Below are 27,487 nucleotides of genomic sequence, written 5' to 3'. Positions count from 1 at the left end.
TTTTTTTTTCAAAAAGCGACAATTTTGGTGTTTTCCAAAAGCGACTTACTTTTGGGATCTGTCAAGATCCCAAAAGTAAGTCGCAAAAGTAACTTACTTTTCTGAAGCCATCAGGAACAAGATCGTAGCTCCTCCCGATGAAGACGAAGATGGCCGCCTGCACGGGAAAGCGTGCAATTGGCCGCTGAAGACGTGACGTCACGACGTTTGGCGTCACGGGATGTGACGTCACGTCTTCAGCGGCCAATTGCACGCTTTCCCCCGTGCAGGCGGCCATCTTCGTCTTCGTCGGGGGGAGCTACAATCCTGCTGATGGCTTCAGATCCCGGGGGGCGGGTGGGCGCGTGTCCGGCTCCCGCCGCTGCCTGGATGGGTGGGCGCGTGTCCGGCTGGATGAATGCCCGTGCGATTTTGGCGCTCATGGCATGAGCGCCAAAATCGCATGGGCATCCATTCCGGCGGGGGCCGTGCATTCATCCAGGCAGAGGGAACAGTGGGCCGTTTTCGCCACCGGTTCCCTCTGCCTGGATGAATGCCCGTGCGATTTTGGCGCACGGGCATCCATTTTGGCGCACGGGCATCCATTCCGGCGGGGGCCGTGCATTCATCCAGGCAGAGGGAACCGTGGGCCGTTTTCGCCACCGGTTCCCTCTGCCTGGATGAATGGCCGTGCGATTTTGGCGCTCATGGCATGAGCGCCAAAATCGCACGGGCATCAATTCCGCTGCTGCCCCCGGATCCCGCTTTTTTTGCTTCTTTGCTGCCCCCCCCCGCTGCCGCTGCTGCCCCCGGATCCCGCTGCCCCCCCGCTGCCGCTGCTGCCCCCGGATCCCGCTGCCGCTTACCCGCGAAATCGGGAGGAAGGGAGAAGGGACTGCCGTAGCAGGCCCGAGCCTTGCTACTTTTTCGGTTTTTTTTTGCTTCGGGAGGAGGGGACCGGACGGGGCTGCAGGAGACCGGACTGGGGCTACACCGGACGGCTGGACCGGGGACCAGGGCGGGTAAGCAATGCTTTTTACATTACACTACACTAACTCCTACTAGGGGGAGGCAGTAAACTAACAGGTTAAGGCCGCGGCAGAACAGCGGGTTACTGAGGAGATAATATCAGCGCCCGTTACAGTATCGGAGGGGAATAGCTAATTCCTTCATTATACAGCTTTTTCGTTCATTTACATGCTGGGTGCGGAAAGGGTTATGTGTTTATTTTAGGAAGCGCTAAGGACGCGTGAAACAGGAGACTGTATCGCTGGATAGCCTTACTCGTCTGTATTGTGCGCTCCCAGCACGTTACAGACGGGGAATCTTTAACTGAACGTTACTGTATCGACCTGTTAGAAAGCGGGCTCAGCCTGTGTGGTGGCTTCAGTAATGCTGCACATTTTATTTATTTTTATTGTGTATGCAGCTCACGTCGGTTCAATTCTGGGGTCCAACTTCTACTTCCTGGGCTGGGGATGCAGTAGAGGTAGAGCTCACAGCCCCCAGGAGAGGCAGGCTCAGCCATCATGCAACCGAAACGTCTGCTGGCAGCAGTGGGGGGCATGCATACTGGTTCCAAAAGCCCCCAGGCTATGGGGCTTCCACTGCAATAGCTGAGCTCGCTTTGGGGAGGGGAGTTATAAAAATAAGGGCAAACCCCAAGTAGATGCAAATGAAGGCTCACAATGCAGGCCAGCTTTGACTAAGTTGGAAGCTCAAAAAGAGCAAAAGTAAACTGTCAGGCTAAGCAAAAAATAAAATCTGCTGAAAACTGAGCAAAAAGCAGAAACTGATTACATGGATATTCAACAAGAAAATGAATATAAAATAATAACACCAATAAAAATTACAGTTTATAGTTTATTATTCTTTGTATACCGACATATCGGGGTTCCATCATATCGATTTACAATAAACATAAGAAGCAAGTATAACACATACAGTCATTAAAAATTATAATACAAATCCATAGTAAAATAACATTAAATAAATACTAAAATTATAATGCTAAAACTATAAGTACTTCAATAATTAATAAAATAACTACTTATATTATTCTATGCTAAAATCAATATATATATAGCAGTATGTCCTAAAACAATCATAAAATTCTATTAAGATAATAACTCTAAAAAAAGAGCTCGCTCTCTATATGAATACAGAAGTGTGCATATGCATGTATGTATGTTCTTGTATAACACAAGAATGGCCAGTCCTATCTACTTTAAACTTTTAGTGAATACCAAACAAGGAAAATTATCAGCAGCTTATAATCAGCTTTTATTATTCTCAGAATGCCTTTCCAAAGCTCACCACGAAGTAAAAGTGCAATGACACCATACTCTTATCGTCAAGCATTAACTGCGACAAAAGGAGTTGAATTAGCACAAGCTTGAAACTTGTGAACTGTAACACCAATTGCCAAGGCTTCAGCCATAGCCACTGTCCATGCGTGCACCTTTCATGTACATTGTGAAGGTTCAGCCACCTGCACGGGCCTCCAGCACATCAGATCACAGGCTGGGCTTCCATAGGCGGTTCCCTTTGTCCGAAGGCAGGCAGAGTTTCATTTCCCTTGGCTCTGGTTCAAAAAATGCTGTATGGTTATTAGTTCTCCCTCCTGGGCTGAGGCAGCCCTGCAGTTCTTTCTGGCAGGTTGGAATTTCTTTCACAAAACAACTATAGCAGGGCAGCAGCAAAACAAACCAACAGCAGTTCTAAACTGCTCTGAAACAGGGCAGCAGTGTCCTTACTACACAGCTGACGCCCCAACAGCTCAGTTTCAAACAGTTTACTTTACCCTCTTGTGTTCCCCCCTGTTTCCATCAGATTCTTGCCTGGCCCAGGCAAGGGATCAAAGTTTGTATCTTCAGGGCTGACCTGACTATAGCACAGACAACAGGTACTTCTTCCTTGTGGTCCAAGCACACCTTAGATACCTCGCCGATCTCCAGTGTGAATCGGAGCCTCCGCCTCTCTGCACTCAGAGGCCTCATTGGATGTTCCCGTCAAGCTCGCTGGTGCAAGAGTATTTGTACCCCACAATTTACATCTTGGCGGCAGCTCCACCAAGCACTTCCTCCTACCACTGGAGGAGGCTCCAGTGTACTCATAAATCAATTAGCTTTAAAAAAGTATATCTAAAACAGAAGTAAATCTTAAATTCACTCACCTCATGCTCAGACAGGGAAAAAAACGAGACATTCTGCCTGCAATTCTTATGGAGTGTGCTAAGTAAATGTAAATATCAATGCGTAAACAAGGTATACAGGGATAAGCCAGTACAGAGGAAAAAAAGCTTAACACTGTCGGAAAGGTACTTGCTTTCTTTCCTGTACCCATCTTTTCTTCTCCCTACAGTTTTTCACCCCCTGCAGATCTCTCCCTTCCAGGAAGAGTCTGCATGTATGATCTCTTATAACTTAAAACAGCCAGTCCTATCTAAATTCTCTAAAATTACCGAATGCCACACAAGGACAATTCTAGGGAGATCAAAACCAACTTTTATTACTGACCAGCTTAGTTTCCAGGCTCAGTGGTAAAAGCTAATTGATAGCATACCTGGGAGTATTCCAGACAAAAATGGGACCCAGCGCTGAGGGGTGGGTGCGTCCTTCCTTTCTCCTCCCACCCTACCCCTTTCAGGGAAAGTTGTCAGAGGCCCTCTCACTCATCTGCTTCTCCCTGCAGTCCTCTCACTCAGGGCTGACCTTAAGAGGCTTAAGGGCCTGGGGCGATTCAACTGCAGCGGGGGGGGGGGCGCCCTGGAATACTGACCCCCCCAAGACGACAGGAAGTTATAGTGCTGGGGGGGTCTCCCATAGTGGCATGGGGCTCAGGGTGGCTTGCACCTTGCCCCAAAGCACAGCCCTGCATTCACTCTCTTCCCTTCCTGATAGGGGCCTCTCTTCTGCTAGTGTACATTTCAGTATAGAAATGTAAAAACATGTACACATATATTTTGGGCACAAGTGGCACTATACTGCTGAAGCATGTCTCCATAGCCACAATTCCAGACCACGCATTGCCAGCATTCATTTGTTTTGCGCCTAAAGCCATCAGCTTATGACATTTTCTCAAAGGCAACAACAGTGCCTCCCAAGCCTAAATAGAAGGGAGTAAAGTATTTGCTGAATGGAGTTTGTACATTGATTGTGCACGTTTGGAAAAATAACATCACCAAGTGCATTCGGTGGTACGCACTTTGTTTTTCTTAAAGCAGAGCGTGGCAGGTCACCTTTTGAACACACAGCCCAAAACCGGGTTTGTTCCGGAAACAAGGACAAAGTCTGATCCCAGCCCAAGTGAGGCACCTTGTCACCTAGCAGCAGTGAAGTCTTGTAACCTTCAGTGACCTTCAGCATTTTCACCTTTTTCCTATCAGCGCTCCTTGGTCAGTGATTTTTAAGAATGTGTCCGATGTAACAAATGACAGAATGCATTAGGGATGGGGGAGGGTTATTAACTCTTATCTACAGTTAGTAAGGCAAACATTAAACAGTAGCTGGCATGATATATGATATCATAACCTTGAAACCAAAATGCATTTTTTCATTTGAAAGAATAAAGTAACTTTTTACATACATTTTTCTCATGGAATGCAGTCCATTAAAACTGCGGCACTGGATTTCTCAATCTGCCTGTTGCTTGCTGCTATTGTTTCCAATTTTGGTCTTCTTTTTTTTTTAACCTAGTAAATTGTATTGATTCCATTTGTAGATTCTTTTTTTTAGTTTGTACTAAAGCTTTTTACCGTTTTATGAAAAACAAACTCTAAATGGCAAAGACACAATCCAAGCGATTGCTTATTAGAAAATATAGTTTTATTTCCCATATTAATGTATACTAAAGCTAGTTACGCAGAACAGTTAACAATCAGATTGGGGGAAGGGAAATGACAAGTGGGAATAAAAGATTAGCATTCAGTTTTTCAGCTGCAATGTTAGAACTGAAGAGATATAGCAGGATTTCCAATACCTGTCCCGTGACCTCTCAAGCCAGCTACATTTTCAAGATATCTACAATAAATATACATGAGAAAAGTCTCCAGTGTATACAAATTTCTTTCTTGCATATTCATTGCTGATATCCTGAAAACTCAACAGGATGTGAGGTCACCAAGGCAGGTTTGGGAGGCCCAACAATATAGTGAACACATCTGGAATTCAGAGGAGCTTATCCTATTTGTAAAGAGCCTTACTTTATAGAAATTATTATTTTAAGTACTAGAAGCTGTCACAAAGCCTTTACATAATTAAGGTTAACATTGATTTGATAGCATCATTCAACCAATCCTCTTATATGGGAGTGAGGTCTGGGGTCAAAACTATACAGCACGCGACAGGATCCCAATAGAAATCCTACACCTCCGGTTCTGCCCACAGACCCTCTGTATCCACAAAAACATCTCTAATAATGAGTGCAGAGCAGAATTAGGTCACTTCCCCTTACCACTAAAAATTCAGGTTCTGGTATCTCAAAAACAACACAAAGTTTGGCCTTGGAGGGAATTTCTTAACCTGGATTAGGAAGCTCTACTCCAACCCCAGTGCCTACATAAAAGTAAACGGAGGCTACTCCGAAGCCTTCCCAATAGGAAGAGGCAGCAGACAGGGATGTCCCCTAGCCCCCCTGTTATTTGTTTTGTACTAGGAGCCACTTGCGATCAAAATTCATGCTATTGGGGAAATTCAGGGCCTTCAGGCTGGCGACTGAGTACAAACTGTCCGTGTTTGCGGACGATGTCCTGTTTACGATAGCGCACCCAGTTGAGTCCCTGCCCTTTCTAATGAAGGAGTTGATTAGTTTTGGAAAGGTATCAGGGTATCAGTTGAATACAGAGAAATCTGAATTCCCGAATATTACGCTCCCTCCTGATCAGGTTGCTTTTATTAAGCGAAGATTTCCATTTAAAATTATAACTTCGGAAGTAAAATATTTGGGGGTGAAAATTGAAGCAAGATTAGATGACCTCTTTACTTCAAATTATGACAGGATTTGAGATAAGATCCAGCAGAACCTCCAAACATGGGACAGAGTCTCTTTTCCTGGATGGGGAGAATCTCGATGGTTAAAATGAATATCCTTCCCAGACCGAGTTATTTATTCTAGACCTTACCTATCCTAATCCCAGAAGAAAGGATTATTTGGCAGCTTAAATTATTCCATTTTATATGGAAGAGAAGGTCCCCTAGAGTGAGCAGACAGGTTATGTATTTACCTAAAGTCAGAGGGGGGATGGGAGTCCCTTGTATTTTAAGGTACAACGTTGGGGCACAACTCAAGGCGGTGATTGACTGGCACTTAAGTAGAAATGAGAAATGACGGTTTTCCCTAGAAAGGGCTCTGCTGAACGGGATGGCTCCATCTAGGTTAGTGTGGCTCCCTGCTCCCTGTCGTAAACTCCTGAAATCTTTACCACCTACTGTCACTCACATTGAAATTATGGAATAATTGGAAGGAGAAACTGGTAGGGAACAGGAGGTTTTTCTATAAGACGCCTATATTTTTTAATTCAAGTTTTGTTCCAGGTTGCTCCAGAACATTATCTGACAGGTGGGAAGGAAAAAGATGCCCGAGGTTAGAACAGGTGTGGGATGGCGCACATGTGAAGCCTTTTTCAGAGGTCGAGTGTGCTTTCCACTTAGTTTCCTCAGATTTTTACTTTTATCTGCAGTTGGGTCAGTTTTTATCCCAAAAAGAAGTGAGACTAGATCTGAATAAAGGTAAATCGCTATTTGAGGGATTCTGTGAGAAGGCACAATTTGTAACCAAGGGGATTATCAAAAATGTATAACCTATTAAACAAAGATCCAGCCAAACCCCCCTCCCCCCATTCATGTGGTTAACTGGGAGAAGGATTTGCAGAGGAATTTCGGAGAAAGGTCTTGGGACACCTGCTCCCTTAGTATAGCGAGAAGTTTCATTTCCGCTGCTATTGTGGAGCAAGGTTTTAAAATGCTCTACAGATGGTATTTTCCCCTGATGAGACTTTCAAAATTCTATCCGAGTCTTAGTAAATTGTGTTGGCGGGGATGTGGTATACCGGGGTCCTTTTTCCACATGTGGTGGGAGTGTCCAAAGGCAGTTTCCTATTGTTGCTGACTTAATTGTAGAAATATCGGGAGAAAAAATCCCTAAGGATCCTGCATTTTTTCTTCTGAATATTCCGCTTCCCGAAATGGACCATAATGTGACTTCTTTAGTGCAGCAAATAATTATAGCTGCTAGAGGAGACTTGGCATTTTCTTGGAAAGATACTCAACTCCCCTCTGTACAAAAAGCGATCCAGAGACTGCATAAAGTTTATTACTTGAATCATCTCACAGCAATTAGGCCTAAATGGTTAGCCAAATTTGAAAGATTGTGGCATCCTTAAATGGCAGAAAAAAAGCACCACGTGAAGGTATATGTTGTCACTAGGTGAAAGGTGGAATCTCTTTTTACCACACACGTTCTGGTATGTTCTTGAGCGTAGGGGTGGGAGGGGGCTGGGGAAGACATGCGAGATGTATGGAATGATGACCATCTCATTTTTATTTTCACCTTCATTTTCATCCACATCTTCGGATTTTATTGATGTTTGACATAAAAAGTCTTTCAGAACAGTACGCGGCTTTGTTAGAAGCTTTATTGAGGGATTGTCATCTGTACTTTACCATTCACGAAGTGTTAAAAAAGATACTTAGAAAATGTTTTGAAACTTGTTTGGAATTTATTATAGTGGAAAGGTTGCTAAGATACATCAATATTGATTATGTAATTTGTGATTGAGTTGCCTTTGATCAGTAACACATGCTTGTTATATTGCTTTGTTTAATAAGCCAATAAAATACAAATTTAAAAAAAAACAAAAAACACAAACTCCATCCATTCCAGCCTGGTAGTGGATGTTGCTGTTGCTGTTACTGACATGGCACCAGAATTTGAATATTCTTTTTTGCATGGTGAGAGGGAAGGGCAAGTGTCCTAATTCTGCTCTGCACCCATTATTAGAAGCATTTTTGTGGATACAGAGTGTCTGTGGGCAGAACTGGAGGTGCTGGATTTCTGTTGGGGTTCTGTCCCATGCTGTATAGTTTTGGGTTAATGACAGACTTTAGACCTCACTCCCATATAAGAGGATTGGTTGAAAAGTGTTAAAAAATGGAAAGAGAAGACCTTACAGGCACATAGGGGCCGATGCAATAAAGTCGCATAGAAAGCGGGCGCTGAACAGTCAGCGCCCGCTCTCTTAGGGCGCCATGCAATATTTAAATTAGGGGGTCGCGTTAGCAAGGAGGCGCTAGGGTCGCTTGCACAACCCTAGCGCCTCCTTGCTAACGCGAACCCAATTGGTTTTCGTGATTCGGCGGACAGCCATCACGAAAACTGACGCAGATAGACCCGGCGTCGGTTTTCCTTACCGGCGGACGACAGTCATGAAACTTGACGCCAGGGGGGGGGAGGAGGGGGAAGAGAGGGGGAAGAGAGGGTACTTGCCTGCTACACTTGAGAGACTCCCCATGGGATAGAAGGGGAAGGCACATTAGATACGCTGTTGTGGTGAACACAGCCCCGTCTGCTCTTTTAGCTTTTAAGTGTTCTGTGCTGAATGCCTCATGTGCCTGACAATTTGGTTGTCTATATTATTTTTCAGCTGTTCATGTGCAGGAAGTTAGGTCCGTAAGTTTCAAACAGACGGACAAAACATCAGGCAGGAGGAACCGGTGGCTGCTGCAGCAGTGTGGCTGGCTCAGGTCCCCATGCCCCAGCAGATGAAGAGAGTCAGGGGGAGCTCATGAAGAAATCAGTGGGGCCAGTGGGGGTTCTGCAGGCCCTGCCAGCTGAAAATAATGAAGCGCTTGCTGCCAAAGCAGTGTGGCTGGTGGGAATCCCTAGGCCCCATCAGCCAAAGAAAAGCAGGAGCCAGCAGCAGGGTTCCCCGGGCCATGCCAGCCAAAGGAAAAGATATTCGGCCCTAATCCACTGTCAGCAGGGGAGCAGAAACAAGTCTGGAAGAACATTCTTTGGCCTCAGTCCCGTGGAATAGGAGAGAGAGAGAGGGCTATGAGGAGGCGAATAAGGGAGAAGACTATACACCTGAATGTGGGGAAACAGGAGAGGACTGCACCCGATAGGAAGTGGAGAGAGGAGACTGAGGGAGGACTGCATCTGGGTAGGAAGCTACACAGAGGAAAGGACAGGAGGAAGGGGAAAGTAGAGATCGAGAGGACTGCCCCTGGGTGGCAAAGTCTGGGAAGAAACAAACGAGAACTGCACCAGCCCTTGTACTGGGGGTGCACCGACAAAAAGCCCTTATGAAGCTTCAGGGAGAACAGAGGTTTAGTGGCAGAAGGGCACGGGAACAGCAATGAAAATGGGAGTACACCCTTCTACCCTTGCAAAACAGTGAGCATGTCCTCTGCACACTTCCTGCCTAGGTGGAAAATGTAAGGAAATGCTGGACAGGGTAAGTGACGTTAATGAAAGGAAGGGCAGGGAGAGAGAGCTATAGAATTCTCAACCTCACCCCTCCTTTTATGTCCCTTGACTGAGTGTGCACGGATGTTAAAGGAATCCCCCAAAAAGAGAAAGTGATAATTGCACAGCAATATCAAAAAGCATGTTTTATGACTCCATGAGCCCGATGTGTCCACTGTCAATGTCTTGTACGTGGATTGGAGGAATGGGGGTAGGTGTCTGTGTGTGTGTGTGTGTGTGGGGAGGGGGGGGGCGGGGGGCACTCAGTGGGGAAGGCCTGCGGAGGGTGTGGGAGTGGGGTATGTGTATGTGGTGGTGGAGCTGGAAGGTATTGTTGGATTGGCGTGGGGGTGTGCATGCAGTTTGCCCCCCCTTGCACTCTCCGTGTTTTCCCCCTCCCCTCTCCTTCCCGCCTGTGTGAGAATGATGTGGATATGTAAGCAGTATGGGGAGGCAAGTGAGTGTGTTGGGAGTGGCAAACCCATCCCCATTTTCCACCCACTCTCCCTCCCTCCCTCTCTTCCCCTGCACGTGTGCATTCTCTCCCTCCCCTCCACTTCACTCCCCATTCCCCCCTCCTCCCCCCCATGTCTGTGTTGTGGGGAGGTGAGTGAAGGGATAGATTCTTACCCTCTTGCAATTTTCACAGACTCCCCCCTCTCTTGTATGCATGAGGATGAGAGGGGGTGGGGGTGTGTGTATATACACGTGTTATTGGGTTGCTGTGATTGGTGTGTGTCTGTATATTTTGTCAGGAAATGACTGAGGGTGAATATCTGTGTATGTGGGGACTGACTGGCTGGGGAGTGAGGGAGACTGATTGAGTTTAGTGGGGGGGGGGGGTGTAGGGGAATGCCTGGGGAAGCGAGAAGGAACTGTGCACTTCCCTCCTCCTGTGCGAGGGGAGCAGAAGGGTGTATGTATTGTGAGGTTAGAGTAGGCGCTGTGTATTGAGGCACTGTGTATGTAGGGGGAAAGTGGAGGTGTGAGGCTGTGAGTGGGTGGGGAAGGAGTTGGCATATGTGCACATATTGAAGAGTAGAGGGGGTGAAGATATGGGTATATGGTGGTGGTGATGCTGGTGAGGTGTGTCATGAGGGGATTTACATGTTCCGACCCCTCCCTCACTCTCCCACGACCCCTCACCTCCTTCACTTTTCCACTACCCTTCTACTACATCTCCCCTCTCACTCTCCTGCTGCCCTTTGCCTCCAGCCCCTCTTCCTCTGCTCGCTTCCCCTCACATTACACCCCCAGCCCCTCTCTCACCCCCTCCTCACTATCCCATTACCACCCCTTCATTTTCCTCCACATACTCTGGCCCTCCCCTCTCTTCTCTCTCCTAGTCCCCGCCCATCTCAGGCTCTGAGGTGATCTTCTCATGGTTGGTGGGGCCTGGAGACCCCCAGTAGCCCTGCTGCTGCTTTTCTCTCTCTCTCTTGTGCTGGTGGAGAATCCCCACCATCCTTTCCCCTGTTCCATCATCTCTGCACTTTGTAGCCCTTGTCATTATCTTTCTGCCAGTGTGTGTGACACAGGACACCCAAAAAATGGATGCCCAAAAATAGGATGCCTATTATCTATCGAGAGAGAGAGAGAGACTCCATTGAACGCTCAAACTACAAATGCACAAATTCTGGACATCCAACTATGCAGTGCAGATGGCTGCTCAACTTGGATGTGCAGGTGCAAACTGACATCAGGCACTGCTTTCACAGGGAGGGCTGGTGCTAACATTTTTGCTGCCCTGTGCAAACAATTACTGTGCTGCCCCTCCTTATTTTTTTTTAAACAGAATACCCCACCTCAATTAAACATGCAGAACACAGACTCACTCACACCAAATTCAGAATAGAGACTATAAACTATAAACAGAAACTGAACCGGAACCCGCAACAAGCCAGATTCTGTATGCAATGCAGTAATGGAGAAACAGAAACATCACCAGTCCTCATAAATCATTCATCAAACAATTAAATCAAGGAATATAAATCAATCATATTGGTAAAACCATACTTGGAAATATTAATTTTATAATGATCTAAGGAACAGAATAACATCCAGTAATTAAGAGCTCATAGAAAATTTTAAAATGTTCCCAAAGAACAACAAATTATTTCAAAATGACAGACATCCAATAAGTAAAACTAATAAGGATGGAAAATTCACCGCTCTTCATACTCGAAAACTTTCTATTTCCAGTCATCCTGAGTAAGGCATGGATTAGTGAGGTAGCACAAATGTTCTTCACACACACACATACACACACACCCCTGGCAGGTTTCCACACACACCGGTTCCTTTTCACATACACACAACCCTCCAGTCATGCTTCCATTCACATACACCACATCCCCACACCCCAGTAAGGCTCTCATTCATACACCCCACACCTCAGTAAGGCCCTCATTCATTCATTCATTCATTCTTTCACACAAATCACTAGGAGCCATTCTGCTGCTGCTCCTCCTCGTGTGCCGGCCCATGCGCTCGAGCCTAGCACTTCCTCTGTGCTGATTTTGTGCATCACGAGATCAGCATGGAAAGCTTGCTAGCTGCACTTGTTTTGGACAGTAAACACTGGCACTGAGAAGGAGTAGAAGAATGGGCTCCTTCTTTCTTCGGTTGTCGGTGGGATGGGGTCCACTGGCGGCCTCAATGGTCAATTCCTCTTCTGGGCTGCCGGTGAGATAGAGTCCATCGGCAGCCTTGCGGGCCTCTCCCAGTTCCGGACGCTATCCCACCAGGTGTGCCACCCTGTGCAACTGCACAGTTTGCACAGCCAGTGGCGCCGGGCCCATTCATGGGCAACATGTGCAAAAGAAAGCCTGCAAACGCCACCGTGACCTACCTCGCAGCGTCCCCACAAGCCTGCGAGTGGGGTTTAGCACAAAGAGCCGCTCAACCCACCAAAACTATGAGTCCCCCAAGTCCCCCATGGAGACAGGACTGCACATTGGATTGGTGCGCTGAGGCTCGGAGACCAGCAACAGAAGAGGGGGGGAAATCCCTAAAGCACTCCTTTTTTTTTCTTAAATAAACTCTTTACCTGAGTTCAGCTCTTCCTGGCCAAGAACAGAATCTGTCTCCGGCTGCTGGGGGAGACTAATGCCTTCACCACCGCATTCGGCTTTCAGCACCTGCTAGCCTCTCAGTTGAATCTCTTCTGGCAGCTAAGTCCACGCTGGAAAACTGGCTACTGGACCAAGGCACTCGACTAAGGGAGGGATCACCAGCTATCACCTCAGGAGAAGCAGTTTTTAAAATAAGCAATCCCCAGTATGGAAATGCACATCCACCATCTGCTGGAGATGGAGAATACTGGTGGGCGGAGGTCAGAGAACGAGTATATATACTATGACATCAGCTTTGCTCAGTCTTCCATCTGCTGGTAGAGATGCATAACTCATTGCTTCTGGATTAAGCTGTCTGAATACTGAGAAAATGTCACTTTTATGCAAGAATGAGAATTTGCAGGTGATGTATCCAAGATAAAAATATGGAAAACTCCAAGTGCTGTATTGCTTTGTGAATGAAAGAAACAACATGAAAAGATTAATTTTAAAAGTCTGACTTGCACATCAATCAGGGGACATGCGAATATGTTAGGTTGGTGCGTGCTGAGTGGATTTTAAAAGCCACCCAGATACACGCATAAATGCCGCTGAACACACAAACAAAAAGTTTTTAAAAAGGAGGACGTGGGCTGGGTGGAGTAGGGGCATTCTAGCATTTTAACCTGAAATTTGCATGTAAATGGTGCATGCTGGGGTTCCCCTGCCACGTAATTTCTCATATGGATGACGTGTAAATGATAAAACAAAAAAGTATTGGAAGATCTGTGGGATTTTAAAGGTTGGGGCTAACAGAGGGGAAGAAAGGCTATTAAACTAGAGGAGTTTGGAAGATCTATTCCTTAACTGGGCATGAACTGGTTCTAGTGGCAATGGCGTATGTCCCTTTTAAAATCACCCCACTTAGGTGGTAAAAGTGGGATTTGCACGAACCAGGCGTGCACATGCTTAATACTGAGCACATGTGCACATATACATGCATATGTTATAAAACGCCTTTCCTTGGAGGCGGGCTGAACGTGCATACACGCTAGTTTAAAAGTTACCGTCAAAATATTTAGCCTTCTTTGAAGGGGACAGATGGGAAGAGTATGTTTGTATTGGCAGTAGATGCCCTGCCAAAATGCTGCAGCACCTGGGGAGATTTCTATGTTTATTTCATGATTTTTGCCTGCATTTCAAAAATTCATTTCAGTCCTCCAATTATATGCTACCAGGCATAAGGGGACGCAAAAGGATAGATGACTTGCAGATATAAATCATCACACACACTGATTCTCTTCTTCTGCCCCCGTCTCCTCAGGGCAGACTGAGCAGAGAGAAAACAATCACAGCAGAATGTTTATCTTTTTTTTTTCTGAGAACTTGCATAAAACACACCAAAAAATTTAAAAATTGCAGTCACCTGATCTACCGAATAGTTTCACAGGAAGCCAGAATTTCTCTAGTGAGCCGGAAAGCAGGAGGGAGTAAGAACAGCATCATTTCCGGATCCGCCCTCCACTAAGAGGAAGCCGGAAGGAAAGCTGCTAGCCTCCAGTGCCTTTCATTATCAGTTTCTCTTTTAAAGTGCCTCTGGGCTCAGCACAACAACTTACTTTGTTTTTTTTTGGGGGGGGGGGGGGGATGATGAATGCGCCGCTGCAGCTAGAAGCGCGCTCAAGGCCCCTTCCCTTTGCGCATCCCTGAGCTCTGAAGCCATTGAGCAACCACCTTCCGCCCTAACTAAAACCTGACCGCGGAGTTAATATTCTCCCGCCTACCGCTCCCCTTCGTAACCATCCGGAATCAGACACTTTTTCGCAACTTTCTTGTTCTTCATTTTCGAATGAGTCCTGCACTTGTCAATCAACTTCAGAGCCTCCAACCAGGGCAGAGCGGGCGCGCTCACCCAACTCCGCTTTTCATTGGTTGACTTTACTGTCCCACGTGTTGGAGAGGGCAAGTAGGGCTCAACTGATTGGTTGCCTTGCCTTCCCTTGCAGCGGCGCTGAGCCACTAGCGTGGTGTAAAATTAAAGAAACATGCCGGAATTTAATTGGAAGGTGAGTGTAATCGCGTGTTTTGTGTTTTCTTTTAAAGGGTGCACGTGGCCTCTGTCTGTCTGTGTAGAGGGGGATGTGTGGGTTGAGTCCGGATGGTCGGGGACACTGTCCAGGACAGTGGTTCCCCTGTGAGTGTGTGGCGAGAATATTTTATTATTTATGATCTTTGTCTTTTTAGCCCTTGCATTCTGCAGTTTTCAGCATTGCATTTTTGATCTCTGAGTGGGAGCTTTCTCTTCCGGCATTTTTGGCTGTTGTATTCTGCGCGCATGCTTATGCTGGTGGTTCTGAGGGATGACCCCCCCCCCCCACACACACACACACACACACAAATTCAATTCTGGTTACATCCCTTTTAGTTTTCTGTGCCCCCTTCTCTTGAGTCCACTTTGGTTGTATCCTTTCTTTTCCGTACCACTGCCTCTTTGTTGTAGCCTGCCCCCTTTGTGCCATCTCCTCTTTCACGCTCTTTTTCCCTTAGCTAATCATTTCCTTCTGTCGCGGTTGCCTTTGCTTCTCTTTCCGTCTGAAAATCTCAGAACCACCAGCGATAAGCATGAGCGCAGAATACAACAGCCAAAAATACCGGAAGAGAGGGTTCCCATTCAGAGATCAAAAATGCAATGCTGAAAACTGCAAAATGCAAGGGCTAAAAAAGACAAAGATCATAAATAACATACTCTCGCCACACACAGGTAAACCACTGTTCTGGACGGTGTCACCAATCATCCTGACTCAACCCATTCCCTGCTCAATACTGCTTCCAATCTGATCAAGACAAACTTACAGGGCAAGAGACTTGGGAAGTTACACATTTACAGGGGTAGCAAAGTACAAAAGAAAACCCTGAAGATATAATTTCCTGCCAAAAAGCTAGAAAGCCTTTCCTCCTAACTTGAGTTGCTTGAGCAAGATCAGGGAAAATCCTCATAGGTTGACCATAAAACAAAGAAGGAAACGTCCTAAAATAATTACAGGTCACATTAAGTTGAAATAAATGAGACCAACAAGGTACTCCTATCTAGAACCTCTGGTGTGGAATTTTCAAGAAACTTGGTCAAATTATCTTGAATCTCAATTTCACAGCAACCCCAGGAGATTTTTTTTTTTTGGAAGAAAATAACATGAGTTTACTCATGTCATTTGTTCAGTTGCAAAGCCTAAAACTTCATGAAGGAATCTCCTCAGCCTCAGAAAAGGAATTTCCCTAAACTTGGGGGAAATTCAAAAAGCTCAAATTAAGATGTCACATTATCTTCTAAAAATTCAATTCGCCTAGAGAGAGCAGTTCGATCTTTCACAGAAGCAACTTTACACTCCTGCATAGTTTTAATTGTATCTTAGGAACATAAGAAATTGCCATGCTGGATCAGACCAAGGGTCCATCAAGCCCAGCATCCTGTTTCCAACAGAGGCCAAACCAGGCCACAAGAACCTGGCAATTACCCAAACACTAAGAAGATCCCATGCTACTGATGCAATTAATAGCAGTGGCTAATCCCTAAGTAAACTTGATTAATAGCCGTTAATGGACTTCTCCAAGAACTTATCCAAACCTTTTTTGAACCCAGCTACACTAATTGCACTAACCACATGCTCTGGCAACAAATTCCAGAGCTTTATTGTGCGTTGAGTGAAAAAGAATTTTCTCCGATTAGTCTTAAATGTGCTACTTGCTAACTTCATGGAATACCCCCTAATCCTTCTGTTAATTGAAAGTGTAAATAACCAAGTCACATCTACTCGTTCAAGACCTCTCATGATCTTAAAGACCTCTATTATATCCCCCCTCAGCCGTCTCTTCTCCAAGCTGAACAGCCCTAACCTCTTCAGCCTTTCCTCATAGGGGAGCTGTTCCATCCCCTTTATCATTTTGGTTGCCCTTCTCTGTACCTTCTCCATCGCAACTATATCTTTTTTGAGATGTGGCGAACAGAACTGTACACAGTATTCAATGTGCGTTCTCACCATGGAGCGATATAGAGGCATTTTGACTTTTTCCGTTCTATTAACCATTCCCTTCCTAATAATTCCTAACATTCTGTTTGCTTTTTTGACTGCTGCAGCACACTAAGCTGACGATTTTAAAAGTATTATCCACTATGATGCCTAGATCTTTTTCCTGGGTGTAGCTCCTAATATGGAACCTAACATCGTGTAACTACAGCAAGGGTTATTTTTCCCTATATGCAACACCTTGCACTTGTCCACATTAAATTTCATCTGCCATTTGGATGCCCAATCTTCCAGTCTTGCAAGATCCTCCTGTAATGTATCACAGTCTGCTTGTGATTTAACTACTCTGAATAATTTTGTATCATCCGCAAATTTGATAACCTCACTCGTCGTATTCCTTTCCAGATCATTTATATATACTGTATATTGAAAAGCATTGGTCCAAGTACAGATCCCAGAGGCACGCCACTGTTTACCCTTTTCCACTGAGAAAATTGACCATTTTACCCTACTCTCTGTTTCCTGTCTTTTAACCAGTTTGTAATCCATGAAAGGACATCGCCTCCTATCCCATGACTTTTTAGTTTTCATAGAAGCCTCTCATGAGGGACTTTGTCAAACACCTTCTGAATATCCAAATACACATCTACCGGTTCACCTTTATTCACATGTTTATTAACCCCTTCAAAAAAATGAAGCATATTTGTTAGGCAAGACTTCCCTTGGGTAAATCCATGTTGACTATGTTCCATTAAATCATGTCTTTCTATATGCTTCCACTTCAGAAATAGTAGAATTAATTTGCTGCCGTAAATCCAAGGCTTTTTGATGGCAATTTATGTTTAAATATCTTTATTGAGTTTCACAAAATACAAACATTGCCAGTATTCAAAACTTGATGGCAATTTAAGGAGAAGAGATCCGTCTTTGAATTCAGCAACTTTAAAGAGTTCCCGAATCCAGTCACCAAGTTCCACAGAACCTCAAGAGTCACTGCCTCAGGGCAAGGTGGAATAACAAAGGACTCTCCTCTTTAAGCGACCACAGCCTCCCGGAGTAAACTAGGCAGGGTAGATCCCATCATCGGTCTCAAATTCAGCGGACCTGCCATGTACATGGCTCTGCTGGCCCAATCAATCGATTCACCACTGCTCTTGAGCAAGGAAGGCAGAACCTGTCCAGGTGGTGAAACTCAAGAAGGCAGCCCAGCCACCACAAATGCAACCAACGCATCATCTCGGTGCACCAGAGGGGTGAAGGTCTGGGCTGAGGGACGCCTCTTCCGCCAGCGATCGCGGTCCTCCCCTTGTCGTGATGCAAGGCAGGGTCCTCTGTTCCTAAAACCACTGCTGGTGAAGTCATGTAGTGGGTGATGACTTGTTGTCCAGATGGAGGAAGGGGGTCTGGAGGGAAGACTCAAACCTTCCCCTTGCACTTAGCAGGCATTCCAAGCAGGAAAAAAGGTGAGCAGAGAAGCAATCAGGACAACAATGCTGCACGATATCTCTACGCTGCCATCTTGCCTCCCTCCATCCCATGTTATTTTAATCTGCAGTGTAGTATGGATGTTTTCAGCAGATACATTTTCTACCATTAAGTGGATAACCTTGCTAGATGAAAAATAATTGAGCTTATGTTGGGAGGTGCAGTAGTAGATAATCAGGGTGATGGCTGGCATGGCAGTCTGCTGCTCCTTTGTAAACAAAGCATGAAATAGTTATGCAGTTGGTGGGTACAGTTGTCTGCTGCTTTATTTAGCAATATTTACAGTGTGATGCAGTCTAGTACATAAAGGTTTCTTAGACCACGGGTGGGCAAACCCGGCCTGATAACAGGCTTTTTCCAGCTCTCCTCTTACTCAATTTGCCCTTTTATTACCGGTCCACTGGTGCCTTGCAACTATGTCATTAACAATGGCCTGACATCATAGGCTTTTGTTGATGTGGGTGTCGGCGGCTGGCAGTGATGTCCCCCTCAGAGGCGTAGCAACATAGGGAAAGCAGCGTGGCTGGTAGGACAGGAAGAGGTGGAGCATCCTAGCCCTTCCAGAATTGGCTGCGTGGCTGGCGGGGTCTTGGCTTAGAGGAGAAGGAGCATCGCAGTTTGGCTGGCGGGGTCTTAGGTTAGGAGGAGCAGTATAGCATGGTTCTTGCTCATCAAGGCCACATTTGGGTCGGCCGCCGGAGCTGAAGACAAGATTGCTGCTGGAGGGGGAGAAAAGTGAGTGAGAGAAGGAGAGTGTGTGTGTGTGTGGGTGAGAGAGAGCATGTATGTGTGAGACCATGTGTGTATGTGTTTGGGTGGGTGAGAGAGCACATGTATGTGTGAGACCATGTGTATATGTGGGGGTTGGTGAGACAGAGCACTGTGTGTGTGTTTGGATGGGTGAGAGAGCATATGTATGTATGGGTGAGAAAGAGAGCATGTGTGTGTGTGTGCAGCATTCCCCCTTCCTCTCTGCCTTCTAATCCATGACAATCTCAGGGCATCTGGGAATCAAAAGTTTCCAGGTATGGAGAGTAGGCATCCAAATGGCAGATGAAATTTAATGTGGACAAGTGCAAGGTGTTGCATATAGGGAAAAATAACCCTAGCTGTAGTTACACGATGTTAGGTTCTATATTAGGAGCTACCACCCAAGAAAGAGATCTAGGCGTCATAGTAGATAATACATTGAAATCGTCAGCTCAGTGTGCTGCAGCAGTCAAAAAAGCAAATAAAATGTTAGGAATTATTAGGAAGGGAATGGTTAATAAAACGGAAAATGTCATAATGCCTCTATATCGCTCCATGGTGAGACCACACCTTGAATACTGTGTACAATTCTGGTCGCCGTATCTCAAAAAAGATATAGTTGCAATGGAGAAGGTACAGAGAAGGGCAACCAAAATGATAAAGGGGATGGAACAGCTCCCCTATGAGGAAAGGCTGAAGAGGTTAGGGCTGTTCAGCTTGGAGAAGAGACGGCTGAGGGGGGATATCATAGAGGTCTTTAAGATCATGAGAGGTCTTGAACGAGTAGATGTGACTCGGTTATTTACACTTTCGAATAATAGAAGGACTAGGGGGCATTCCATGAAGTTAGCAAGTAGCACATTTAAGACTAATCGGAGAAAATTCTTTTTCACTCAACGCACAATAAATCTCTGGAATTTGTTGCCAGAGGATGTGGTTAGTGCAGTTAGTGTAGCTGGGTTCAAAAAAGGTTTGGATAAGTTCTTGGAAGAGAAGTCCATTAACTGCTATTAATCAAGTTTACTTAGGGAATAGTCACTGCTATTAATTGCATCAGTAGCATGGGATCTTCTAGGTGTTTGGGTAATTGCCAGGTTCTTGTGGCCTGGTTTGGCCTCTGTTGGAAACAGGATGCTGGGCTTGATGGACCCTTGGTCTGACCCAGCATGGCAATTTCTTATGTTCTTATGTTCTTATGTTCTTAATTATTGGATATTTGATGTGTCTATTTTGAAATATTGTATAAGTGTTTGGAACATTTTTATATGAGTTCTAAAACTATTAATTTTATGCATCTCTATTCTGCCAATCCAGAAATCTTAGTGGAGTACAATATTTAGTTGTTCTATTTATTAGCTGTCTTGCATTGTTCTTTTTATTGGTATGGTTGCTTCTTTGGTCCTCTCACTCTGCAGAATACTTGCGAATATAAATACCCTTCTCCCCTGCTCACAGGATACTAAGAGGGATAAAAAAAAAAGGTTTGTGCACCCCTGTCCTAGACAATCTAATAATTATTGTGTCTAATATACAGAAATATGTATGCCATCACAATTTCACATGACAATAGTACTCCAGGTTCGGCTCATCCATGGTCCTTAAGATCAGTCTGCTGATGCTATCAACCTGTGGGTGGGGAATGTAAATTCTGAGATACACTTAACCTCTACAAAGGACTTCAACCTCTTTATGTGTGTTACAACACCCGCTGCTTACAGTGGCCAGGCGTTTGGTTTTGTCATTTCTGAGCTCCCAACCGGGAGTTTGGTTCTCCCATCCTTCTGCCCAGGCAAAAAAAAATAAAAATAAAATGTTACCGTCCACCCCCTTTTGCTTTCCTCTGATGTCATTACCACCAGCTGCTGGCTGGTCCTGCCCCCTTTCTGCCCCTCATGCCTCAAAACAGTCCCTGTTGATTCAGTAGATGCTCTGGGGAATACAAACAGGGTGGCTTGAGTTCTCTGCTGGAAGGGGAAAGAATCAAGCACAGCCAGCAAAAACACAAATTGCATCTTCATTATCACCCTAATAATATGACAAGCTGGCAGCCCTGGTGATCCTATGTGTGAGAGGCCACGGGCTAATGCCAGCACTGTTTCTGCTTTGTAGAATTTCCTCCTGCTAGGATGGAAAGAGAAGGCCTGTGTCCCTTGCCAGTTTGCTTTCAGTTGCTTTTTCCTCCTGCCCCAGCTGCCATGGATCCTGAGAGGGTAGCTTTCTCTTGATGTCTGTCCCTGGGAAGGGGTGGGTGTCTCGAGTGCTGCATGTGCTGAGATACAGCAGTGACTTGTGCTTGGGCTGGGCTCTCTGAGATCATGCAGTGATCGTATGCGGATGGGCAGTCCCTTAACGAGGGAGCTGACTGACTGTGAAGGAGCCAAGACAACATGAGAGATTCGTGTTGCCAGGGTGGGAGTTCTGTGATTTGTAATCCATTTCTGAACAGTTTGTAGGTTGCATTACACTTTTCACGTACTCATTTTCTGCAAAGGATAAGTGGATTCTTAAGATGAAGATAGGTTATGGGTAGTGGATGTCATCAAACACTAGGCTAGTCATTATATAATGCACTCCTGTTGTCTGCTAATAACTTGTGCGGATAGAGAGCACACATTTCTCTCTCTGTATTAATTCCCTTGGTGCTCAGATCTTCTCTCATAGCTTTCAATACCATCTTTATGCTGATGATTCCCAGATCTACCACTCTATGCCAGAAATATTATCAGGAATCCAGTTCCAAATCTCAGCCTTCTTGTTGATATTGCTGCCTGGATGTCCCACTGCCATCTTAAACTCAACATGGCCAACACAGAACTCCTGATCTCCCCCCTCACCCCTTTTTCTATTTCTTTGGAAAACACTCATCTCCCCAGCCTATAACCCGAATGTCAAGTTCAACTCCTCCCTCTCTTTCTCTACACATATCCAAAATACTGCTAAAACGTGTCTGTTTTTTCTGCTGGAAAGTCATCAAAATCCATCCCTTCCTTTCCAAGCAAATTGCCAGAATCCTTCTCCACGCTTGTCACTGGCTTTCATAGACTATTGCATCCTGCTCTTTTCAGGTCTCCCAGTGAACCGAAGGATATAAATTCAGCTAGGCGACCTTTCTTTTGCCATGGTCTCTACCTATCTAATTCCTCTTCTCAAGTCACTAGTTTGGCTCCCTCTCCGTTCCTGCAGACAATTCAGGCTCCTCTTGCCTTCAAGAACCTTCACTCTGCAGCTCCTCATAATCTCTCCTGTCTTATCGCTCCCCGTGAACTCCGCTCATCAGGCAAATTATGCCTATCTGCGCCCTTCACCTCTACTATCAACTCCCGAATCTTGCTTTCTACCTGTCTGCACCCTAAGCTTGGAATAGACTTCCTCAGTTGTTGTGTGGGGCTCCCCCTTGCTTTATTCAAATCCATTCTAAAAAAACACCTCTTTGAGACTGCTTTTAAATCTTAACCCCTGCTTTGTGCCCCTTACAGCCTTATTGATTTTAATTGTTTTCTTAATAAATGAAATTCCCAAAGTCTCTTTTGCCTTGTATGCTTCTCTTGATTAGACCGTAAGCTGTACAATGCTGCATACAGCTGGTAGGGCTATAGTAGTGATAAGTAGTAGTAGTGGCAGTCACATGACAGCACATACACCATGCAGCACGTCCAGCTTGCCCATCTGCACCTCCTGTTCAGTTTTACAGTCCTGCCTCCTGTGCATTTATTCCTTTCCTCTAGCTTACGCTTGTTTAGATCTTTGAGGGTAACTTTGAAAGCTGTTAGTGCAGTAGTGACCCATTTTAAAATCGCCTGCCCGCTATGGGACAGATTTTAAAACCTATGTACGCCCGATTTTATAACATGCGTGCGGAGCCGCGCGCATGTTATAAAATCAGGGGTCGGCGTGCGCAAGGGGGTGCACACTAGTGCAACTTGCGCGGGCCAAGCCCTCGGGGAGACCAGCTGGCTTTCCCCGTTCCCCCCCCCCCCATACCTTTTTTTGTAGAAGTTACACCTGCGCCAGCCAACTACCGGCGTGCGATCCCCCGGCCATGCCCCCGCCCATTTTTCAAGCCCCGGGACCTACAAGCGTCCCGGGGCTTTACGCGCACCGCCGGGCCTTTTGAAAATAGGTTCGGCGCGCGTAACCCCTCCCTACGTGCGTAAATCTTTTAAAATGTGCCCTCATGTGAATAGGTTCCTGCTTGGGCTGGGATGGCTTTAGGAACGGCTTTGCACTTTACGTAGATATTTTGCATTTTCAAACGCAGGCATGTACATTTTTTCCAGAAGAAATTCTACGCACAAGTTAGCCAGTGTAAATGTGTCGGGGTAATTTTGGTGGCATCATTTTCAGAGGGAAAACATGCAGGTTCTTTCCCTTTTGAAAATTGGAGTAAGTTATACAAGTATTTATGCAGGCTGATACAAAACTGCCCCCTTTCTGTGCTTTGTGATGAAGATCATAGCCACGCTCTGGATACACATCAGCCAGTTTGTATCCTTCTGAAGGCGCCGTCTCCTCCAGAAACTGTACACTGCCCTCCAAATGCGGTCTCACCAGGGACTTATGCAGCGGCAGTAGCATGATCATCTCCTTCTTCCTGTTCCCTATTCTTCTCCCTATGCACCCAAGCATCTTTCTAGGTTATGCTCTTGGCCACATCAAGATAATCGGATATGATTATCCCCAGATCATGCTCTTGATTTGAGCACCGCCTATGCTGTACTGTTCGTGTGAGGTTTTTTTTTTTGCTTCTCCAGCATGAATTTCTGTGCTTTTTTTTGTATTGTAGATTAAGTATTCAAAGGGAGAGGTCACGGTTTAAAAATGCAGGAAATGATTAAAGAAGATTTTTATGAGTGGAGGTTCCCAAGCTGTATCGTAGAGAAGTTTAAGAGGGCTTGTTTTACTGCGCTGAAATATGGGGGTATTTGGTGGTGATACTTCCTCCTGAGGAAGCCAGTATCGTGGCGAAACAAGGGACCTTTGTCGAAGAAGCAAGTTTGTTCTGCAAATTGGTTTAAATTGCTTCACGTGCATAAGAGGTTGGACTTGTGACAAAAAGTGTGGTTACTTTTCTATGATTTCAAGAACCGCTAGCAATGGATTGATTTCTCCCATCATATGGCATAAGAAAAAGATCTCCCAGTGGGATACGGACTTACTGATACTCACGTACATATGATATTAAGACTATGCTACAGCATTTTTTATATTGCTAAATAAAGTTTATTTGTGTTGGGGAAACCACGTGGATATTTACAAGAAAAAGTGTTTTTAGGATTTGAATATTTCATGTACAGTGTTCATACGTGTTCATATCCGTTGTGTCTGCCTGTGGCACCCTGAAAAGTGGAAGGTGCATTGTGCAAAGACAGCATGCTCTGTCTGCAAAGCCCTGTCTTGTGCGTGTCGTGCACACATACATGCGCACACACATACATGGAAGCAGGCTCACAAACACACACATAGACAGTCACCCACAGACTAATACAGGTGGAGGCAGGCTCCCCTGCCCTCACACACTCTCTTTCCCAAGCACACATAGGCCCTGGCCCCCACACCCACAGGCTGTTATAGATCAAACTACCCGAGCAACACTGGGCACTTTTCACTAGTGATGAGATGAAGCACATTGATTAAACACACATTTTCTTCCAGGTCATGCTGCTAAGATACTGGCAGGTGCTGTGGAAGGCCACTGTCTTTGTGCAGAGAGGGTCCGTCATTGTGTGATGCACAGGAGAAAGGTTATGAAACAAAGCCTGAAACTCTGCAGAACATAGAGTAAATAAATAGCTTTTTGAAAGTAGTAGTTAGTACAACAGGACTCAAAAGGCATTTGTTCCTGATGGAGCAGCACTGCAATTAAACAGGACAGTACTGATAGCTTATACCTTCTGTGAGTGTATAGAATAGACTAGTGCTAGGGGATAGTGCTACACAAATATAGCCTGCTTGTGGTGATTGCTCCGTGTGGAAGAAGAGTTTGTAGCAGGTGTGAAGAGAAAAAGTGAGTGTAGGGGCCGCTGCTGGTTTTGCATTTGGACTTCTCACCATGGCTTTCAACTTTGATTTCAGGCTTGGGAGAATTTACCGCTCCTGCTGTACATCCTGGTAGCAAAGTCATTAATTCTTTGCCTGGCATTCGCTGGAGTCAAAATATACCAAACCAAGAGGATGGAGGCCAAACTGAAACAGAGAGGAGAGGCGGCCAAGCAGACGAGAGGGACAGAGAAGAAGGAAAACTGAGACGGACTTGTGAGATGGCAATAAAATGCTGCTTTCTCCGCCGCTGTCTTCCTTTCCCTGGTTTCTTGCCCGTTTGCCCTTCAGGTGGATGACCAGAGTCTGGGTGGAGTTTATAGGCAGCTACAGTTTGTGTCTGGGCTCTCTGGCAGGCCTATATGGAAATGTCGTTCTGATTTCTTTAAGGAAGAGCCAGGATTGCTTCTCCATACGCATCATGGAATAAAACTAGGACCTCCTCAGCCTGTATCTTAATACAATTCTGTAGTTGCCCTCTCGTTGTTTTTTTTCCTTTTTGGCTTGGTCATTCCTCCTTTCTCTTCCAGCGCTGGGATTTTCCCTCTTTTATTTTAATAGACCCACCCTCTCACTGTTCTTAATCTGCTGCTTGTGGCGACAGTCCTGAGGCCGCAGGCCGCGAACCACTCACTGGGGCCCAAATCAGAACCTCCTGTCATGGGCTCTAAATCTGACCACCAGGTGTTGCCCTTAACAATGCCCACCAAGCCCTCTCTCCTGCCCTCCCCAGGCTCTGTGAACCCTGCTTCTGTAGTACATGCGGCTGCCCCAGCAGGTGGAGGATCCGCGCTGGAAGTCAAGCTGGAGCCCCTCTGCATAGCAGCACAGCCACCTCCACCTCTCTCTCCTCTCTGTCTCGTTCTAAGATTCACTGCCAAACCAGCCTGGTTTTAGGATTTCCACACTGAATATTGGGGGGAGGGAAACTTGTTTTGTTGTTTTACATTTTTTTTTTAATATGGGTTTTGGTTCATTTCATGTTTGTTTCTTTTGCTGAAAACAAAAAGCCCAAACCAAAACAAATAAAATTGCCCCCATCCCCTTTCACCAAAAATTAAAATTAAGCTCCACCCTGTCACCTTTCCCCTTGGTGGGGTCTGCCAGGTGGCAAGAGGCAGAACTGATCCCTAGTCACTCCTGCCCCATCAGGTCCCAGTTGGAAAATAGCACCGGTCAGCTCTGAGGTTAATTTTAATTTTTGGTCTGCATTTTGGGTTTTTTTTTGTGATTTTCTAAAATGAAAGTCAGTGGGGGGGAAAAAGGGGGGGGGATATTTTGTCATATTTTAAACTCATAAATATGCATGAAATATTTGCAGGCATTGCCTCTGTGGTATGCAAATCCATCTCATTCATATTCCTTAAGGAAACGCTGAAAGCCAGACTGGTTCACAGCAGTTGAAGACAGGATTTAGGGACCCCCTGAGTTACAAAGAAAAATCTTGGTGGATTGCAGGGTTGGCCATTTTTCACTTGTGTGCAAAGCAAGTCATTTTAAAATTGTGAAAATCAGATTCTGGGCGGACAGTATCTGATCGGTCTCAGGTACTCCTGGGGGATTTCTGCGTAAACAAATTGAAAATTCTGCAACAAAAAATTGAAAATTCTGCACACAAATTTTCTAAATTCTGCACATTTATTTGTCAGAATAACAATATTCTTTGCAAATGATTCTGCATTTCAGTGCAATCCAGTATTTTCATTTAAATAATAGTACAGAAAATAAAGAGCCTTCACATTTTTCTCACTTAGTGATTTCCTTCTGGCAGAAAGTACCAAAGAGAATGTTTATCTTCTTCATTTGAGAATCAGTCTTCTTTGTGACTCTGAATGATTTTCAAAGTTTCAGTATAAATGGGAACACCAGACAATTTCAGGTAATCTATTTAACGGGGGCAGTGTTGGGAGTTTAAATCTTTCAGCAATCAAGCATTTGACCTGCTGTCTGCACCTGCCTAAGGAGGATTTTCACCTCTGCCTTAGGAGGCAGAGAAGAGGATTTTGGACAACTTCGTTGGACTTTATAACACCTGGCGTGTAAAACTTTTGTATACTATCAGAGAGAAAAAGATAGATAGGGAGATCCAAGCCCCATGAGGAGCCTACCTTCTACCATCGGGAGGGTTGGATCTTGCCAGTGCTTTGCCAATTAAGGGACACTCACTCAGCATTTAGAACTGAGGAAGGATGACCCTTTTGTTTGAAAAAGTTTGGGAGAAGGATGTTGACTTCAGGATTCCAACTGTTGGTCTGAATTTTGGGATAAATCCATAAGGGTATCTGTATCTGCTACTACTCAATGCAGTAGTTTCATTTAAATTATAGAATAAAAAACAAAGTGCCTTCATGTTTTTCTCGCTTATTGGTTTCCTTCTGACAGAAAGTATCAGATTATAAAGTGAAAAACCTCTCTCTGTATCTGCAGCGTTGGAGTCAGTTTATACAACTGAAGGCCAATCTGGCGATATTTGGAATTCTCTCATTGACTGAAAACCAAAACAGTTGGAGGTCTATCATAGCGTGATTCTGAATAGCTTCAGGCACAATCTTTTCCCTGTACAATTTTAATTCACATTCAGGTACCTCAGAGAAACCCGGTATTGCCTGAAAATGCTCATATTGGTCTGGTAGGAAATAAACTCTATAGGGTAGATCTTAAAAAAAATATGTGCGTGTGCACACATGGATGTATGAT

The 27,487-nt window shown here is 45.2% G+C and overlaps 1 protein-coding gene and 1 long non-coding RNA gene across 2 annotated transcripts in view; one reads left to right on the top strand and one right to left on the bottom strand.

Moving 5' to 3' along the window:
- The window catches only part of LOC115092559, a 39,281-nt gene extending 25,283 nt beyond the window's left edge, over positions 1 to 13,998 (bottom strand). The window contains exon 1 of the long non-coding RNA XR_003857019.1: positions 13,924 to 13,998. This is a non-coding gene — a long non-coding RNA (uncharacterized LOC115092559). The remainder of the gene's footprint in view (positions 1 to 13,923) is intronic.
- Positions 13,999 to 14,330: 332 nt separating this feature from the next.
- SMIM11A (small integral membrane protein 11A) lies at positions 14,331 to 27,139 on the top strand. The gene is made up of 2 exons (XM_029603529.1): positions 14,331 to 14,563; positions 24,827 to 27,139. Exons 1-2 carry the CDS (start codon positions 14,543 to 14,545, stop codon positions 24,995 to 24,997), a joined length of 192 nt encoding a protein of 63 aa, XP_029459389.1. The 5' UTR covers positions 14,331 to 14,542; the 3' UTR covers positions 24,998 to 27,139.
- The last annotated feature ends 348 nt before the right edge of the window (positions 27,140 to 27,487 follow it).

Source organism: Rhinatrema bivittatum, chromosome 5 (assembly GCF_901001135.1).
Source record: "Rhinatrema bivittatum chromosome 5, aRhiBiv1.1, whole genome shotgun sequence".
Classification (NCBI taxonomy): domain Eukaryota; kingdom Metazoa; phylum Chordata; class Amphibia; order Gymnophiona; family Rhinatrematidae; genus Rhinatrema; species Rhinatrema bivittatum.
This window is presented reverse-complemented; position numbering and strand designations above follow the sequence as displayed.